Source organism: Cricetulus griseus, chromosome 4 (assembly GCF_003668045.3).
Source record: "Cricetulus griseus strain 17A/GY chromosome 4, alternate assembly CriGri-PICRH-1.0, whole genome shotgun sequence".
NCBI lineage: Eukaryota > Metazoa > Chordata > Mammalia > Rodentia > Cricetidae > Cricetulus > Cricetulus griseus.
The window spans coordinates 179,358,381-179,378,688 of record NC_048597.1 but is presented as its reverse complement, the minus strand read 5'-3'; the positions used below and the strand labels follow the sequence as shown (position 1 = coordinate 179,378,688).

The following is a 20,308-nucleotide window of genomic DNA, read 5'->3' as shown; positions in this document are numbered from 1 at the left end:
ACTGTATATTGCCAGAATTATTATTGTTGTTGTTATTATTTTTATTATTTTGGTTTTTCGAGACAGGGTTTCTCTGTGTAACTTTGGAGCTATCCTGGCACTCACTCTGTAGACTAGGCTGCCCTCGAACTCACAGAGATACTCCTACCTCCACCTCCCAAGTGCCGAGATTAGAGGTGTGTACCACCAATGCCTGGCACCAGAATTATTTTTAAGTGCACCAATGATATTCTTTTTGAACAGGTGTTATCCAATGATAATCTTGCCCACCTGGAAGAATTATGCTTTTCTTAAGGAGAGAACCAGGAGGCTTTCTTTATAGCAGGACAGAAATAGACAATGGTTGTCACCCTGCACTGTACCCTTAAGCCTCTTAGAGCAGTGGTTCTCAACCCACAAGGGAATGCCTAAGAGCATTGGAAAATACATATTTCAGATCATCTTAGGAACTGAGACACCATTCCTCTCTGCGTCTCTAGGAGGGTCCACCCATATGCAGATACTCCCACATTACAAGTACTTGGATTGTAGTAAAGAGAAGGTTGAGAACACTGCCTTAAAGGCATGTTCTCTAATAGAAAAGGGGGCTTAATGGCTGGTTGCAAATTAGGGTTGTCTGCTTCATTATGGGAATGAAATCTAATGTTTGGTCAATCCTGGTGAACAAACATTTACATCTTAGCATCCTAAACTGTGCTTGTCTCTAACAGTCCTAGTTAGCAGATTATTTATCATTGGGGTATTGTGGAGGCAGCACTCCTTTAACTAAATTCTACTTTGTATGACTGGATATCTCCTAAGCAAATCTACTAGTAAATCATTTATAACATCAATTCTATTCTATCAGATTTCTCCTACATCACATGGACTAGGGACAATTTAATGCCGTTATTTTTCGTTAAAAATAAATGGAAACTTTAAAAACAAAGATCTGTGTATGTAGCTCTGTTTCCATGCCTCCTCAAAGGAGGCAAATGTCTTAATGGAAAGGGTCTAATTACACAGTTCTTCATGAGGAAGCATTTGCTAGCTGGGCATTGACTGTGCACCAGGTACTGGGAGTGCAGTGACCAGTCAGACAATGAATGGAAATTGGGCTCTAGTGGGAGAGACAGACCTACAAAGTGGTCTGCATTTCACAATGAAAACTAAGGTAACTTTCATTCAATTTAAACAACCCATGAAATGTTAAACTTTCCCTCCAAACAGGCCACACCTGAAAGCCAATGAGTTTTAAGGCAATTCTCACAATATACGGGCTAACAAATTCCTAGGATTAGACTCGGGTTGCTTTTTAATGTACTGTAAAGTATGGGAATGACCTCTTTAACACGAGGTAAGCAGAGAGCAAATAGAGATGGCATAATTTGTCCCACGGTGTTTGTGAGGATTATCCCCAATTCTTAATGCCACTCTGAGTAGCCTAGTGTTGTTACTAGCCCTGAGGTAAAACTTAAGGAAACTAGATGAAATTGCATGGGTTTTAGATGTGTAAGGCTCAGTTGAGTCCAGATAGTCTAGTGTTACTGAGTCTGCCTGTAAATAGTCAGGAAATCACTGAAGAAAGCAAACATATAGGTAGGAACTATTGGGTGCTTCTTTAAACCCTTGTGTCTTGGACTCTGCTTGTGTAAGTCAAGGAATTAAGGAGCATTGTTGGCTTAGGGAAGGGAAGGAAGTAGGTGAAGTCAGTTAAAGCTAAAGTTTGTGCAAACATTGATGATTGACAACCAAAGAGAAATGGCACAGCCTGTCAGGAAGGTGTATGAATAGAGCTATTTGTATATCTTCATTCCCTATTTGCCTCTGGGAACATCTCACTCTCATATATATATATATATATATATATATATATATATATTTATATTATATATATTCACACACATACACACACACACACACACACACACACACACACACACACACACACCTGTGTCTTCCGTTGCTTTTTGCTTTACTATTTTTTGAGACAGGCTCATGAATTCAACTAGGCTTGGTGGCCAGTGAGTTCCAGAGATCATCCTGTCCCCACCACCTCCACAGCATTGGGATTACAGGAGCAGGTCGTCATCATGCCTATATTTTCACATGGGTGCTGGGAATCTGAACTCAGGTCCTCATGCTTGTGTTGAGCCATCCTCCTGGCCTTTCACTATCCTCTGTCACCTGTCACATAAACATTCCATTTCAGAAGAGGAGGAAGTGTACACAGGGACAAGCACAGCTCCACATAGCAGGAGACTCTCGGGAAACCCTCTTGTCTTCCTACAGCCTCACTGCCTATTTCCTCTCCCTTTCTGGATTTCTTCTCATTGGAACTGAAGTAACACAGTGACCATGACCTTGGCATGGTGGATGGAAACACAAAGATTAGAACTGATTACACTGTTTGGGGTTTCCTGTCACAGTTTACATAGAAACCAGCCACACATCTCATGTTTCTGTCGGAGCTCTTAAAGTCACCCTCAGTCCAGTCATCAGCCATGGATGCCCATTCTTTTCTAAGCATGCATGGGTTAAAAAACAAACAAACAATGCCAGATACTAATTATTTCCCATTTGGCGTAGAGGGAGTAAGATTTGATTCCTTGCATGTTATAGCACTCATGTCTCAGAGTAAACTGTCTTCCACTTGATCCATCAGACTTGTACTACTCAGGCTACCCAAGGATACAGTGAGACAGGCAAAGTTCTTTTTTTATGATTTTTTAATTTTTTTAAAATTATGTTTATATGAATTAGAAACAAGATTGTTTTACATGACAATCCCAGTTCCCTTCTCCCTCCCGTCCTCCCCTACCACCCCCCAACTAAAACCCTACCTATCACATATCTTTTCTTCTATTCTTCCCCTGACTCAACCTTTCTGCTCCCTCATGAACTCTGCATCCTTCCTCTTCCTCCCTTCTCATTCTCATAGCTCCCCCCTCCCCCGTCGCCTCTTCAAGTGCTCTCAATTTACTCAAGGGATCTTGACCCTTTCCCCTTCTCCAGGGGACCATGTATGTCTCTCTTAGGGTCTTCCTTGTTTATTAGCTTCTCTGGCAGTGTGGATTGTAGGCTGGTAATCATTTGCTCTATGTCTAAAATCCACAAATGAGTGAGTACATATCATGTTTGTATTTTTGTGATTGGGTTATCTCTCTCAGAATGGTTTCTTCTAGTTCCATCCATTTTCATGCAAATTTCAAGATTCCATTGTTTATTTCTGCTGAGTAGTACTCCATTGTGTAAATGTACCACATTTTCTCTATCCATTCTTCTGTTGAAGAGCATCTAGGCTTCTTCCAGTTTCTGGCTATTACAAATAGTGCTGCTATGAACATCGTTGAACAGATATCCTTGTTGTATGAATGTGTTTCTTTGGGGTATATTAGGCAAAGTTCTTTATCATACTCTCTTGTCTACCACTCCACTTTTACCACTATCCACCTCCACCTGTTCCTGCCTGCAGCCGACACCACAGCCCTCCCATCTAGAGGGTTGGTCTGGGCCAGACTGCATCTCAGTTTATGCAGACCAGGGAGTCTGGGGGTTGTTCAATTTGAGCTCTTTTTAAAAAGCTAGATTAGCTATATGTAAAGGTGATGATAGAAACAGATGTTGAAAGGGTTACCATTTGGAAAGTCAGGGAGGAGGGCACACCAGTCATTGTACTGTTTAGCAAATGTCCTGTAATCTTGGCCCATCTAAAAGTAGAAGTAAAATAAGATGGAGAGTGACTGAAAAAAGACACCAGCCCTTCTCTGGCTTCCACATGCTCATGCATACCTTCGAGTACATGTATACATATGCACCAATATTTGCGCGTGCGCGCGCATGCGCGCACGCACACACACACACACACACACGAAAAAGTGGCAATAGTGAAGAAGGTAGCTGATGCTGACTATTTAAAGGGACTGGGAGGTCTGATCCAGGTGACTAATTATCCAGGCTTTTGCATGGATAGTTCTGACAAACACAGGCACCATCTCCTGACAGGTAGAAATGGAAAACATTGCTTCTTTTTTGAGATCAGGAACTGTTACAATCTGCAAAATAAATCCTACTCCATCTTTGCAAAAAAAAAATAAATGTGGACTTCCTCAGCTAGTGTCTGGTCCATGGAGATATGCTGTCAGCTCGAGGCTGTTTGTAGATGATGCCAGACTCTTCATGCTGATGGTTGCATTGGGGAAGCACGCATCAGCTGAGCCGTTGTTCTGCTCAGAACACAGCAGGTGGAGAGTGGAGTTTGCTACCAGTGGAGTGGAAAGATGCAATGTCATTTAGTGCGGTCACCCAGACATGTTCCCAGTGGGCTGCCCTTTGTACAGAGTTAAGGTTAGGATCACAGATGTTCGTGAAGTTATTCTGTAAAATTATACTCACTTGCAGGAAACGAGGCGATTAGTTTCCATTCTCCTTGCTGTGAGAAAATAACTGACAAAAGGAACAGAAGGAAGGAAAGTGGGGTTCCCAGTTTAGTGAGACAGTTCACTATGGTAGAGAAGACATGGTAGCAGAAATGGAAGGCAACTGGTCACAGTGCATCAGCGGCCAGGAAGCAGAGAGAGAGAGAGAGAGAGAGAGAGAGAGAGAGAGAGAGAGAGAGAGAGAGACTCTAGTGTTCAGCTTGTTTTCTCCTTTTTATTCGCTTCAGGAGCCTAGCCCATGAAATGTTTTCTTACAGTTAGGGTGGGGTTTTTCACCTCAGTGCAATCTAGAAACTTCTTCACAGACACACCCAGAATTTTGTCTCCCAGGTGCTTCTAGATCATGTCAATTTGACATCAGTATTAATCATCATAAGCCAACCCCTTACCAGGCAGTGGTGGCAAATGCCTTTAATCCCAGCACTCAGTAGGTACAGGCAGGTGGATCTGAGTTTGATGCCAACCTGGTCTACAGAGTGAGTTCCAGGATAGCCAGGGCTACACAGAGAAACCCTGCCTCAAACAAACAATCAAACAAAAAACAGACTAAATAAATAAGTCAGCCCACCCCTTATCAACTTGACAACTAAGCATATTGCTTTCAAGTCATAATACTTTTCCATACCTTGCCCCATGGGCTCACGGACATCTCATACTGCAAATTCGTAAAGTTCAACTTTAAGAGTCTCTCTCATCTTTAACTGTGCCAATGCTATAAAAAGGTGCAAGTGTAATCACTTCTGAGACTCAAGTAATCTCTTAACTATGAGCCCCTACAACATCAAAACATCAAAGTATAGGGATTAGAGATATGGCCCAGTGGATAAAGGTGCCTACTTCCAAGCCTGATGACCTACTTTCAATCCCTGGAACCCACATCATGGAAGGAGAGAGCAGACTCGTACAAGTTGTCCTCTGATCTCCACATACATGCTGTGGCATGCACGTATCCATACACATATACCCCCACACATATGTACCCACATGTTTGAACACAAAATAAAAATGTTTAAATCTAACAAAAGATTTTCTTTTAATTACTTGTCTTGCTATGCAATGGGACAGAGCATGTTGTACCATTCCAAAATGTAGAAATATAGGTACAGGAAAGAAATGTCTGAGTCAGCATGGCAGAAAACCAGCAGGGCAAACATGGAGTCCCAAAGTTCTACGTCAGGGATCTGGGGTTCATGATGGAATAATTTGTCATCTAAAAAGGCTTGGGTACCCCCCACACACCATTCCATCTCTGCCACCTGCAGCACACGTAGATCCTCCCTTGCACGTGGTCCTTTCTCTGCATGTAGCTTCTCTCAGTGGCCATGTCCAGCATATGGGGGTCTCATTACAACTTAAGCTTCACCTTCACATCTTTACCCAGTGGCCTCCCTGGGGGATATCTGACCCTGATACACTTTGCTTAGCCTCAACAGCCATTTGAAGTCCTTGTCAACCTCCAACCCCCACCCCATTCTCAACCGCGGGGGCATCTCTTTCTTTTCTGGTCTGAGCTTGCACACTGACACAGACTGCTCATTCACTGTCTTCTATACCCTGGCATCTTCTTTATCAAATTCTTGGATGTTGCACTGACTCAGTTTGGTTCTCCTACTCTGTTTATTCTGTCTTCCTTCCCAAACTCTATTTGGGCAATTTTTATTGAGTATTTAGTATGTGCTGCACTCTGCTTTAGGCATCTGAGACAGAACAATGAATATATAAACCAAGTTCCTGAATTTATAAAGTATACATTGTCATGAAAAAGGAAAATGTGCAAACAACAGCACAGAAACCTTGTATTGTTATATCAGGTAGTAACAGTGTCACAGAGAGGTGGGGGGGAGAGGGAGGGAGGAGGGAGGAAGAGAGAGAGAGGGAGAGGGAGGGAGGGAGGGAGGGAGGGAGGGAGGGAGGGAGGGAGGGAGGGAGGGAAGGAGGAGGAAGGAAGGAAAAATAAAGAAGTGTTAGTGCATGACGACAGTGGTGCCAGCTAGGACTTTATGAAGAGGTGACATTTTCATCAAAGTAAAGCAAAACACCTTGGTTCATGTCTAAGGTCAGCTTTGTGTGCTAGCTACATGGCTTTGTGAAAATATCTCTGTGATGAGTTCTCAGTTTTAAATGATATGATTTTTAAGGATTTATTTGTCTGCTTTGAAACTGTATTTAATTCAGGATTTATGTTTGTACCCAGGACTTCATTTTGCTAACAACAATGGGAAGAGGCTTTCTGATACAGAATGAGTGTGAATTATTATTATTACTAGTATTACTGAATGTGGATAAAGTGACCAAAGGAAACCTAAGGCATTCTACATTCATGTTGTTGGGTCACTTGAGTCTTCAGTCTTGGCTGGCCATCAGCTCAACTCCATTGGAGAACCACTGAGAAACTGGGAAAGGACTGCAAAGCGCACCTGTTCAACCATGCAGTTGCACCCTATCCTGCAGTATCATAAGTTACTGTATTCAAGAGTTGACTGGGGTCCAAGCATCTCTTAACAGAGCCCCCAGAGACAGATATTTCACTGATGAAGGAAAGAACACTTGGGCCAGCACAATGGGCAGAAAGAAAACAAAAGACTAGACCTCATCTATTTGGGTGTCTGACTTTTTACTCTACTGTGGGGAAACCAAGGACAAACTTTGGGTGTAAGAAGTTTCCAGTGAGTTACAGTCTGTTTGAAGAATCAATAGATGTAAACAAACCATATTACAAAACTTTTATTGGGGTCTGGAGAGATGGCTCAGCCGTTAAAGGTTAGGCTCACAACCAAAAATACAAAACTTTTATTGGGCCGGGAAGATGGTTCAGTAGTTAAGAACACTTGCCACTCTGACTCAAGACCTAAGTTCCATTCCCAGCACCCAAGACAGATGGCTCACAACCTTCTGTAAGTCCAACTCCAGGACATCCAACTCTTTCAGCCTCACTGGCACCTGCACTCAGGTGCACATGTCCACAGATACACACACCTATACATAATTTCAAAAAATAATAAAAGTAAACCTTAAAAAAAAACAGCTCTTAGAACCCACATTGACAACTGATTTTTTAACTCATGTAGGAAGCAAAGCTCAGCACTGTGTAACTTAAACACACAGCTGGATGGAAACATGGCTACAAAAACAATTTGTTTACCGAGGTCAGAAACATTCCTCAAGGAAGAAACAGAAGGAATGCCCATCCCAACCATCACCTCCAGGTTCTACTTCTTCCCTTGCCTCTGCTCCTAACAGTGTATGAAGAATTCTCTTCCGAAAGGTTCCTGTTTCTTCTCAGACAGGATTCTCTCCTCAGCAACATGCCCTTGTAGTAGAAGAGGGTCTCTCCCAGATTACATGTGCATACAACTGAGTGTGAACACCACTGCCTAACTATGTAAAACACTGTAATGGATTTTAATGTCTGGAATGATTTTGAAAGATCAATCAGTCGCGTGTGCACAATTTCCTGCAGAGGTCGAATTGCAACCTCTGATGTTCTTCCTCGCCATCCACCTTGCTCTCTGGGACAGGGTCTCCCACTGGTCTGGAGATCACCAAGGAGGCTAGATTGACAGGCCGGCAAACCTCGGGGAACTATCTGTCTCTGCCTTTCCTGTGCTGGAATTACAAATTGCATACCCACGGGCCTAGCTTTTTTTTTTTTTTTTTTTTTTTTTTTTTTTTTTTTTTTTTTTTTTTTGACTACTACAGTGGTCTGAAAGAGGATCCGGTGCTGTGAACAGACTGATGAATGAAAGCCATCAGTTTTTCTTTTGCTACCAAAAAGCGATAAGAAAAGTGGAGGCTAAGGAATCAAAACATCAACACAGCAAGGTCATAAATAGAAAAATAAATAACTTTATTTGTACAAAAGGGAAAGTGTACCAGAGCCAAGAGGCTATGTGTGTCCCAGGGCCAAGCCATTGTCAGCGTCCAAGAGGCTCTGAATGTCCGAGGGCCACGCAACCTACAGTGTCCATGACCTCATGGAATCTGGGCTCAGAGCAGCAGCAGCGAGCCCAGCAGCAGCTCGCCCTGGCCCAGCGGCCGTCCACGCTCCAGCCCGCGGCCCTTGCTCTCCGCCTTGATGCGCACTGACAGGCGACGCAGCTGCTCCTCCGAGAGTCCATCGAAGCAGCAGTCCTGGTCCAGGGCGGCCTTGCGGCTGCGACGGAAAACGCTGGCGCGCTGCTGGCCCGACTGCCGCAGCACCAGGCTGAGGCGACAGCCCAGGGCGCGGGGTTCGAGTGCGGCGGCCAAGCCCTCTGCACGCAGCAGGCGGAGGCGGAGACAGGCGCTGCGCGGACAGTACTCGGCGGCCAGGCGCAGCGTGCAGTCCCCGCGGCCCAGAGCCACGCTGGCCTCGGCTTGCAGGAGTTCAGGACGAGGACTCGCAGGCACCGGGGACGCGCAGGAGGCAGCGCGCTCGTGCTTGTCACCACTGGGCGCAGAGCGCGCGCTGGCCCGACCGCGAGGGGCCCGCAGCGCGCGGCTCAGCAGCCCATCAGGAGCGCGCAGGAGGCAGCGCACGCGGGGCAAAGGGGCGGGTGGAGGAGAAGAGTTCAGATCGATCGGGGAGGCACGCGCAGAGTCCGAGGCACGGCGCGGGCCCGCGTAGGTGTGCGCACGGCGGCGAAGTACTGGGCGGGGGACGCCTGCGTGGCCGAGGAAGAGCGACTCCTTTCGGCGTGTGTGCGGGCTCTCGAGCAGCGCGCAGAAGCCGTAGGCTGTGCGCGCGCGGGGCAGGTGCGGCAGCGAGAGCGCGGCCTGTGAGCGAGGGTCCCAGTCGGTGCGACCCGCGTAGTCAAAGTCATTATCGTCGTGGTCGGTGGGCGTGCGCGGCCACAGGTCGGGTTCGGCCAAGCAGCGCCAAGGCAGTGTAGCAGCCGGGAGCGGAGTCTCGGGAACGCCAGGGACAGGCAGCCGCGGGGGGATGCAGAACTCTGGGATGCGGCCCGGAGTGAGCACGTTGGAGAAGGCGGGCTCAGGAGCAGAGGAGCGGAGTAGGCCGAGGAGGCGCATCCTGTTAGCCTGTGGTTGAGCGGAGCGGTAGAAGCGTTCCTGCAACACAAAGAAAAACAGTTGAATTTGGGCTCCTGGAGTGGAGCGGATCCCTTCCTAGATCCTCTGAAATCCTAGATCCTAGATCCTATATCCTCTAGTCCTAGATTTCACACGTCTAGGGCTCCGGATCAGCACAAGCCTTTGGCGCATCCTCACGTCCACCCTGCCTACCAGTTATCAAAATTAAATACATGTATAGAAATCAGACCTTTTCTTCAGTCTCGCTAGGTCTGATTGCAAGAGCACAACTGTTGACCTCCCTTTCGCTGGGGATCCGCCTTCAGCACTGCAGCTGCAGTGGCCCTCCTCTTTTATGCCATAACCGTAGTCCCGCCCAGCTGCCAAGAGCCCAATCCCGCCTTGCAACCATCTCTTCCTACCAAGTCCTGAGCCAGAGCCGCTGTATGGGTGTCCCAGGAACTAGCTCTGGGGACTACTTTGTCTGTCCCTGAGCGTGAGCGCCACATACAGGCCTGGGAAATGCTGCAGGTGACTAGAGGCCACCCTGTCACCCTGCCAAAGAGAATTTGGCAGTTCAAAGTGTTTGTGACCTCTCAGAGGAGGCGAGGACGGATGAGGAAACTAGACAGCTGTATTTGGCGACTAAGTAAATCCGGTCACCCACTAGGCGCGTGACCTACGCTCAAGTTCCGCTGGCTTCCATTTTTCTGGCCCCATTCATCACCTGTGCCCGAGGTGTATACCCGTTTCCAAGCATGGGCTAAACTTGGCACGTCCGTTTAGGGTGGAGTTACATGCAGACAATTTTGCGGAGTCGAAAATGCATTAGTTAGCCTATCATATTCAGACGACTTGTATTCAACACTAAGCAGACCAAAGTAGTTCTGTTTCCTCATTTACTCAAAAACTGTGAAGTCCTGAGTAAGTTTCTGGGTCCGCACCTAATTTAGCCTCTGTCTCCCTCTGCTGGACTCTCCCTAATATCACACGGTCTGGACTACCAGATGCCTTAGGCATTGGTGATCTGGGTGAATTAATGGGCAAAATTTTCTGAATGACTGAAAGCTAGGACAAAAGATGGGACTTCTGGTCAGATCCCTAAAAATACTTGTTTTTCCAAAGCTACCATTTTCTTTCTGCCCTAATATGGATCCATCCAGGGGAAAAAAATCTTACACAAAATCCAAGGACCCTCTTCACAAGGTCTAACCTTTGTTTTCTGAGGTGTGAAAGATGAAATCTGAGGGACTTGATGAAACGCCACTAAGGCTAAAAAAGAGCTTGCTGATATGGAGAGCTGAAGTGTGAACTATGGTATTTCCTAGTCTGAAATGTCCTGTGTCTGCTTGTTCTTTTGTTTCCGGGGTGAAGGGTAATTGGAGATGGCACCCAGGAATCACACACAGCAAACAAAGACTGCTATTGAACTATATCCCCAGAGCTGTCTACTTATTTTGCCCTGGATGACCTTGAATTCATTCTGTAGTTTAGGCAGGCAGGCTTTGAATTTGTAATCCACCAGCCTCACCTTCTTGAATGCTGGAATGCAGGCCTCTGATACCAGACCCAGCTGTCTTTATCTTTCTGTAGGCAGTATCCCATCAGGAACTGTCAGGGACTGCCACAAGCCTCGAGGTCTTTGGAGGAAACAAGGTGTGCGAGGTGAAGAATGAAGCTTGAGGTAGCGCCACCTTTGCAGACACTGGCTCAATACTTCTGACCTCAGGGTTTATTTTTCTTGCACATTTAAACACAGAAAAACTTCAGGGAACAGTTTGCATATAACAATGATCACAATAAAGCTTTAAGCATCGCTACATAGAAACTCCCTATCAAAGTAGCAAAACAGGTTACAGTAAGAATGAGTTCTGTTGACTGCTAAACAGTGCTCAGGGCAAGGGCTAACGGAGGAAGGATTTGTAATAAACTTAGGGGCAGATTCTGTTGGTGGACGCTGCAAAGTACATGGGACTTCTTTCATAAGAATGGGTTCTATTTGCTGAGAGACAAAGCTGAGGATTAGGGATTAAACAATGTCCAGGATTTTGGAGGACTCAGGAAGCCTGACTCCTTAGAATAGCAATAAAAATAAAATAAAATAAAAAAATAGGTCGCCAGACTAAAAATTCACTCCAGCCTTTTGGGTGACTGGGCATCAGTCATTTCTTTCCTTTGAAGAAAACAGGACCACATGTTGAGCTGGTCTGGTTCCTCCATTGCGTTCCTTAAGCTGTGCCTCCTACAAGGAACTTTGGCACGATTGCTCTTCTACAGTTCATCCTCACTCCCTCCAATCTGTCTGTACACCACTGGGGCATTTCACATGATGCTCTGGAAATTTTGACTTGCAGCTTTTTCTTGCCTAATAGCCTGAGTCTCCTACTACATATGTCACAAAGCTTCTTGAGACACCTGTGGTGGTTTGGAAGAAAATGGCCCCCAAAGGGAAGGGCACTTTTAGGAAATGTGGCTTTGTTGAGGTAGATATGGCCTTGTTGGAGGAAGTATGTCACTGTGGGGATAGGCTTTGAGGTCTCATATATGCTCAAGCCAAGCACAGTGAGACTGACCACTTCCTGTTGCTTGTGAGTCAAAATGTAAGGACTCTCAGTTCCTGCTAAAGCACCAGGTCTACCTGTGTGTCTATATGCTGCACCATGATGATAGTTAATGGCTGAAAATGTAAGCCACCTCAATTAAATGTTTCTCCTTTCTAAGAGTTGCTGTGGTCATGGTGTCTCTTCACAGCAGTAGAAACCCTAAGACAGATGTTGGTTCCAGGGGCTGGGGTATTGTTGTGATAGACATGACCATGCTTTTGTCTGGAGGAATTTGGACTTTATGAGTTTGAGTTAGGAAAGCAGTGGGATGCTTTAAGGATGCTTTAAGGGTGCTTAATGGGCCGTACCCGTAGGATCATGGAAGACAATGGTGCAAAGAGTGATTGGAACTGTGGGGGGGGCTGGCTCAAGAGGTTTCAGAGGAGAAGAATTTTAGTATGTTGTCTAGAGATCTTTCCTGTGATATTTTGGTAAAGAAAGTAGCTGCTTTTTGCCATTGGCCAAAAAGTGTGCCCGAGGCTAAATTGAACAGTTTTGGATTAATTCCCTTAGCAGAGGAATTCTCAAAACAGCATAGTGTAGACTCTGTTGTGTGGTTACTGGTGTTAGTTATAATGAAGATATATAATGAAAAGGAACAAGAAAATGTACAATTTGAGGAGAAAAGGAGCAACAGAAACTGGAATGGAACTAAGTTAAGAAATGGAATAAAGGGAGTGGTCACCTCAGGGAAAGATCCCACCCAGCTAAGGTTCCAACTTGTGAAAAGGAATTAAAGAAAAGCTTAAAATAGAGTGCGGTGGTACACACCTTTAATCCCAGCACTCAGAAGGCAGAGGCTGGTGGATCTTTGAGTTTGAGGACAGCCTGGAGCCAAGCTTAGGCATCAAAAACAAAAAGGAATTGAATAAGGGAGCCATTTTATGGCTCCAGTAAGCAGCAGAACTTGGTAGCTTCGGCCACATGATTCTGGAGTTTAGAAGAAAGGAGCTGTGGAATTTGCCTCCATGACTCAGGAAAGCCACTGAGGTCAGGCATGTGTCAGAAGCATCCTTGAACAGAGGCCTAGAGAGGCCATTGTGTGAAGCTGTGAAGTTGAAGCCTGGAGATGCCAAAGTCATGCAATACCTGCAAAGGAGAGCTGATAATGGGGAGTGGAACCAGCCCAAGAGAGAAGTGTGTTGCAGTCAACAAAGCTGAAAGGATTTGGAGATTTGAAGAGAGTTTTGACATGAGACATAGAGATACAGAGTTTGGAGTTCGCCCAGCTGGTTTTGGTCTTGCTTTGGTCCACTATGCTGCCTTCACTACATTTTGGATTGATAATGTATATCCTGTGCCATTATATGTTGGGAGTATATAATCTTTTTTGATTTTGACTTTATAGGATATTACAATTAAAGAGATTTATGAATCTCAGAAGAGACTTTGAACTTCAAACTTTTAAATAAGTTTAACACTGTTATAGCCCATGAGTACTTTTGAAATTGGACTGAATGCATTTTTGCATTATGGCTACAAGCCTTTGGAGGCCAGGGAGTGGAATGTGGTGGTTTGAAAGAAAATGGCCCCTAAAGGGAAGGGCAATTTTAGGAGATGTGGCTTTGTTGGGATAGGTGTGGCCTTATTGGAGGAAGCACTGTGGGGTGGGCTTTAAGGTCTCGTAAGTGCTCAAGCCACACCCAGTGTCTCAGTCTACTTCCCATTGCCTTTTGATCAAGATGTAGCCCAGCACCATGTCTGCCCACACCCCGCCACGTCCTGCCCTGATGATAATGGACTAAACTTCTGAAAATTTAAGCCACCCCAATTAAATGTTTTTAAGAGTTTCTGGGAACCCTAACTAAGAAAACACCATATGTATCATGAATTATAGGAACCTGAGTGAATAGTTGGAGGACAGAGGGAAGAAACGAGAACTGGAACACCACAGAGTAATGGTTAGGGTACCTCCTATAATTATATTTCTAATGTATATAATAAAAATCATTCTGATACAAAGCCCAAAACTGCTTTCATCCCAGTTACCCTGTCTAAGTCATTAACCTGCCATCTTACTAAGCCCCTTTCAATTCCAGCACCAGGGATACAATCCTAGGCAAATAGTAAGGACTCAGTCAATATTTGACGAGTTATATTGCATTAGGTTGATAGTAATCTACCATCTTATGACTGTCAGGTGCTTCCAGCCACTTCTCTGACTAGCTAGCTACATTATTTGATTTCTTTCTTGTAATAAACCAGAGAAGCATATGTTTCTATTTGCCAGATGGGAAACTGAGGTGCACTTTTGAAACCTTGTCTAGGGTCATTCGACTGAACCTGGCCACACCTGCTGAGTTTTTTTCTTGCTACTTTCTGATCATTTCCTTCCTTCTTCCCCCAATTCACTCTGGTCGTGTGAGACAGGCAGGTCTCTGTGAGTTCCAGGCCAGCCAGCGCTACACAGTGAGACCCTATTTCAAAAGAAAACTAAGAGATCACCAGACAATGGGATACAAAGCCAGTGAGTCCAGCAAGAGAAGAATATGGATAAAATATGCTCCTTGTGATGAGGCATTAGCTCCTCCATGTTCTGCAAACATCCATCATCATTTCCAAGTTCTACCAAAGCTGAAGATCTGAAATGACATCATGTCCTCTGTCCCATCCCATCTTTACAGCCTCACACCAAGCAGGGCAGCATTCAAATTTTGATTCATGACTATTGTGGCAGAGGAATCGAATGCTCAACTTTGCCCGGCCCACTTACACCCCATCCCCATTATTCTATTACAATCATCCAATGACTGTTCCTGAGTGAGTAACCACTTAACTTGTTTGCATCATCATAGTAGTTGTTTGAAAATCCCACAGCATCATGAGAATGAAATGAATAAAAGCAAGCAGGCTACTGCTTGGGACATAAAACAAAACAAAAACAAGTTGGAAGTAGCTTTTCTTTAAATATTGGATGTAACATGGAGGACAGGGCAACTTGTTTCTTTTTACTCAAGACTGAGCTGGGTCATCAAAGAGAAAGATCTCCCTCTTATGGACAGGAAACATTTGTACTGAGTTCTATTTTCTTGCCCTTAGTTGAAAACTGACCCAATTTGTATGGAGACTGTCCCCCTGGCATTTCAGTGCCTGACAGAGACCCAACAAGGCTCTAAGAATAAGCTGTCCAACTTGAAGGTGGAGACTGACAGCTGTCACTTCCTTTCTGACAGTAGCTATGATAGCTTTTCACCCTGTGATAAAATACCACGAGAAAATGAACTTAAAAGATATTTGGCTCATGATTTCAGAGATTTTTTTCATCCATAGCCAATCTGGGCTCCAAGGAGGTGGCATATCATGGTGTGTGTGTGTGTGTGTGTGTGTGTGTGTGTGTGTGAGAGAAGAGAGAGAGAGAGAGAGAGAGAGAGAGAGAGAGAGAGAGAGAGCAAAGCAACTGGAAGAAGAGAACAGGGAAGGGACTGAACAAAACCTCTCCCTCAATGCCATGATCCCTTACTTCCCAGAGTTGCTATTACCTCCCCCATATGAGGCCATGAATGAAGACATATCAATATCAGAGTCCTTGGGGTGCCAACATCTCACTAGAGAGTAGCTCTGAACACTGCTACATGATGCATCAGGAGGTTTGGTGGGACATTTAAGACCAAAACTAGGAGGGCAAAAACATTGGCACTCTTTTTACATTTGGCATTCCTGAGACAGTAGCCCCGGTGGGGAAGGGAAGCTGTGTTCTAGGCCTAAAACTACTAAGATCAACAGCAAAGTGAGCCTACTAGGTTGAAGTTACAGGGGAGTTACCTGGATCTGAAACCATGGGTCTTGGTCAGGAGCAGCTTCAAAGCAACCCATGTTGGTAAATGCTGGATTACCAGTTAGTGGAACTGTTTGGGAAAGATTAAGAGGTATGGCCTTGTTAGATTGGGTGTGACCTTCTTGGAGGTGTGTCCCTGAGGATGGCTTTGACATTAAAAATCCCATGTAGGTCCAGTCTCAGTCCCTCGCTCTCTCTCTCTCTCTGCCTCTATCTTTTGCATCAGATGTAAACTCTCAACTACTGCTCCTGTTACATGCTTTCCTGCCTGCTGCCATGCTTCCCACCATAATGGTCATGGACTAATAACCCTCTGAAACTACAATCAAGACCCCAGTGAAATCCTTTCTTTTATAAGTTGCCTTGGTCATGGTGTTTCATCACAGCAATAGAACAGTAACTAAAGCACAACACAACCCAAGGGGCCAGAGACAAAGGTCTCCATGCTCCACTGCTTTTTTCCCAGTTAAGATGAAGGGCTCTGACATAGCTAGCAATTAAGATGCCCCTACTGGTTAGAACAGTTATCACTGCTCTTTTTGAGTTAAAGACTCAAATATAAAGTATTTGCACCCAAATAACAAAGAGACCATTATCTATTACATACAGAACCAAACATTTCCCTTATATTATGTTTGGAAGATATTTTATACATGTTTTCTTCAGTTCATATGTCATCAAGGGTACTCAGTATAATGTTCTAACATTGTTTTGAAATACATTGTGAGTTGGCAGATACCTCAAGAAGGTGCAATGTGTTTGCACCTCGAAGCTGGGATGATGATAGTACCAGTGTTCTGCAAGCATGAAGCCACCATTTCCAAGAAGCAACCATGTCCTAGAATCTGACAATCCCATGCTACTGTGCAGAATGATACCTACCCTCCCCCACACCCTTTTTCATGCCAGAAAACTTCTGGATATCACATCCTGAGGCCTTTGATTGGACAGCTGGTTGGCGATCACTCATCTTCTGCAATGGGACCTGTGGGCAAAAGTAGAATCATGAAATAAAGCACATGTCAAGACATCATTTCTCAATGCGTTACTTTAGAACACAACAAGTTTAGAAAAAAACTAAAAAGCTACAAGAGAGTGTAAGTACATCGAATTGCTTAAAACACATACTGGGCAAACACTAAATTACAGGAATAAGCACTAAAATGACACCAGCAAGCTGGTGGCTGGAGATGTGCCACCTATAAATTTGCTTGCCTAAATTTGTTCAAGTGTATATGAGTTAAAGGTACAGACAAACTCCTGCCTTGAGAAGGTGATACTTCCAGAGAGACACAAAGCCTCTGTAAGCAGAGAATAGAGAAGTTCAAATAAATGGGCACAGCTGGAGGGCTCAGGTAGTTGAGTGGATGACTTCATTACGAGTTGCCACTTCAGCACCTGTACTTGGGAGAAGACAAACATAAGGAAAGGTTGTATCTACTAGGATGAATACAAGCTGTTCCTTGAAAGCACAAGAAAGAGTGAGAAGGGGCTACACGAAGTCCTGTGTCGCCCATGAGCCACATGCTGTCGAGACAGCTATGAATGTGACCCAACACAAAATCAAACTTTCAGAGGCTTTTCTGTTGTTTTTGTTTGTTTGATTGGTTAGTTGGTTTTTACATTTGTTAATTCAATTGGACAGTTCTCAAGCATGAACTTTGCAGAGGACAATGTCAAAAGCTAGAACGCAGCTACTGATGTAACCTGGGGACAGTGTATATTTCCTCAATGCCCTTACTTGATGTAAGTGGGCACGTGTATAAAGACAAGACAGCTGGGGACCTAGGTTTGTTTCTATAGGAACCTCTGGTACCACTGAACTTGACTTGGCAGCACAGTGCACAGGAGCATCTCAGTAGTACAGCTGAGCATTGGACATGAGGTGGACATCATTGTTCTTGTGGATATTATCGAGGATTGAGGATTAAGGACTTGCTATTTGAAGTTTGTTTATTAACCTATAAAAGCAGTTAGTGTCCTAAAAGGCAGTAGTTATACCAGAGGGATTAAACGTTAAACACACATATCACACACACACACACACACACACACACACACACACACACACACACACACACACGGTACAATTGATCCATGAAGTAACATGACAAAGGCTCTTCAGCTACCTGTGAATATATAATCTGTGTCGCAATCAGAGGAAAAGCAAAGCTTGAATGAATACCTTCCTCTTCTTGGTTTCTTTCCTTTTAGATTTCTACTTTCATATATATATATATATATATATATATATATATATATATATATATATGTTTTTGTTTACGTGTATATCTGTGCATCATGTACATGCCTAGAGTCCACAAAGGCCAGAAGAGGGTGACAGATCCCTTGGAACTGTGAGCTGCAATGTGAGTGTCATGAACTGAACCTTGATCCTTTGCAAGAGTGACAAGTGCTGTTGCCTGCTGAGCCATTGCTCCAGCCCTAGCATCCAAACTTCTTATCTCTGACCTTTTTTCACAAATATTAGCTCTCCTCACACCAAGGTTTGAATTTTTGAGATATTAAATTGGTATTTAAGTGAAGATTTGATTAAAAAATATTACAATTGTACAATGCTTAAAAGGAACTGTACAAGAATGCCCTTGAATGACATTTTGGCACATCCGGGATAGAAGAATCTGTTGCGTTGCTCAAGGTTCTCTGGGGTGAAACTACTTGACTTCTAGCCAGCAGCTATCAAATTCCCCATCTTCCTCACCTGGATAGAGTCTTTCTAAGTGCTATGATGGGCACTCATGCATCCATTTGTAGTTGGGGACAGGGGAGTGTATTCATGGGATCTGGGAAAACCTCTGAAGTTCCAGGGGAAGCCACCCATCCTGTCAGGCAATTGCTTGGGTGCCTATCTTGGGTGAAATAGGTGGTAACAACCACTTACTCTAGCATACACTGTCCATGAGGGTTATAGAATTGCCAAATTCACTTTCAGAGGCAGAGACACAGGAAAAAAACCCCACACAACACACATGATGCTACAACTCTTTTTTTTTAACAGCTAAAGCTATAAACCTTGTCACTTATAAACACACACACACACACACACACACACACACACACACACACACACACACGATGTCAAATGAAACTTTTCAGAATTGTGAAAGACAAGCAGGGTGTAAAGAGAGGGAACTGAGAAAGACCTTCATGTAGTGTAGTAGAGAGACCATGTGATACAAAGGTAAGAGCCAGATTATGTCCCCAGACTCCAAATTGGCAACCTGTATGTAGTTCCCTACAAGGAAGCTATACCTAGAGTCACTCGCATCCCCATTGTATAGCAAAATAGACAGACCCAAGTTCAATTCCTTAGAACAATACCTGAGACATAATCATTCATAAATGTCAGTTAAATGCACTCCAAGGATTAGCCCATCTAGACTATAGTGGGTCCACTTCCAAAGAGCCACATCTCAGTTGGAGTCTCTCCCAAGCCAAGGAGCCAAGTCTTCCAGTGTCTGAGAAATATCCAGGCTCACAGTTGAGAGCTTCACAGGTTCCTCCATCCCACACTCCTTAAAAAAAAAAAAAAAAAAAAAAAAAAAAAAAAAAAAAAAAAAAAAAAAAACTGCTAGCTTGAGGGATGCTGAAAGAGCTTCCTGTATCTGTCTTGGCTTAATTTACATAGCAGTATCCAAAAATTAGCATTCCCTTCAAAACATACTTGGCAATAATATTCTAGTACAAAGAGTTTACTTTCTGTAAAGGATTAGACAGTAATTAGACTTTGCTGTGTATCTGTCCTTTCACTGCTGCTGGATAGTAAACAAAACCAGATAAGAGACAGTGGCCAGGCCAAAATGTTTTCAAGTAAGCTAACAATATATATTTAAAACTTTTTAATAACATCTTCTGAAATAATGACAGATATTTACATGGCCTATAAAGTCTAAAGATTGCTGAAGGGTCTGGAGCCATGGAGTGGTCAAGAACATGCAGTGCTCTTGCAGAGGACCCACAGTTAGCTCCCAGCACCTATGCTGGGTGACTCATAATACCTTTAAGTTCAGTGCCAAGGGATCAAACTCCATCTTCTGGCCTCTGTGGGCAATTGCACTCATGTTGGCACATAACCTTATAGACACACACACAAATCTAATTAAAACTAAAAATGAATATTTAAAAAGTTGTGAAAACATTTGAAATATTTACTTTAGAGAAAAAATTTACTGTAGAAAAAAGTTTGTTCTTTAAAAGTCCAGTTTTTATGCTGGGAGGTGGTGGCATATGCCTTTACTCCCCAGCACTCGGGAGGCAGAGGCAGGCAGATCTCTATGAGTTTGCCACAATTGATAAATTATGATGGCTTTTTGGCCAGCCTGGTCTACAAAGCTACACAGAGAAACCCTGTCTCGAAAAACCAAAATCAAAACAAACAAAAAAAGTCCAGTTTTCTTTTCTTTTTTCTTTTTTTTTTTTTTTTTTTTTTTTTTTTTTGGTTTTTTGAGACAGTGTTTCTCTGTGTAGCTTTGGAGCCTATC

General features: G+C 44.0%; 1 protein-coding gene across 1 annotated transcript; it reads right to left on the bottom strand.

Moving 5' to 3' along the window:
• Window positions 1-8,405: 8,405 nt before the first annotated feature.
• LOC113835226 (C2 calcium-dependent domain-containing protein 4A-like) lies at window positions 8,406-9,428 on the bottom strand. Its single transcript, XM_035443946.1, has one exon. The coding sequence runs from the start codon at window positions 9,426-9,428 to the stop codon at window positions 8,406-8,408; it is 1,023 nt and encodes a 340-aa protein (XP_035299837.1).
• Window positions 9,429-20,308: the final 10,880 nt, after the last annotated feature.

Excerpts from the sequence above, each read along its gene's own strand:
- LOC113835226 (XM_035443946.1), bottom strand. The coding sequence starts at position 9,428 with ATGCGCCTCCTCGGCCTACTCCGCTCCTCTGCTCCTGAGCCCGCCTTC.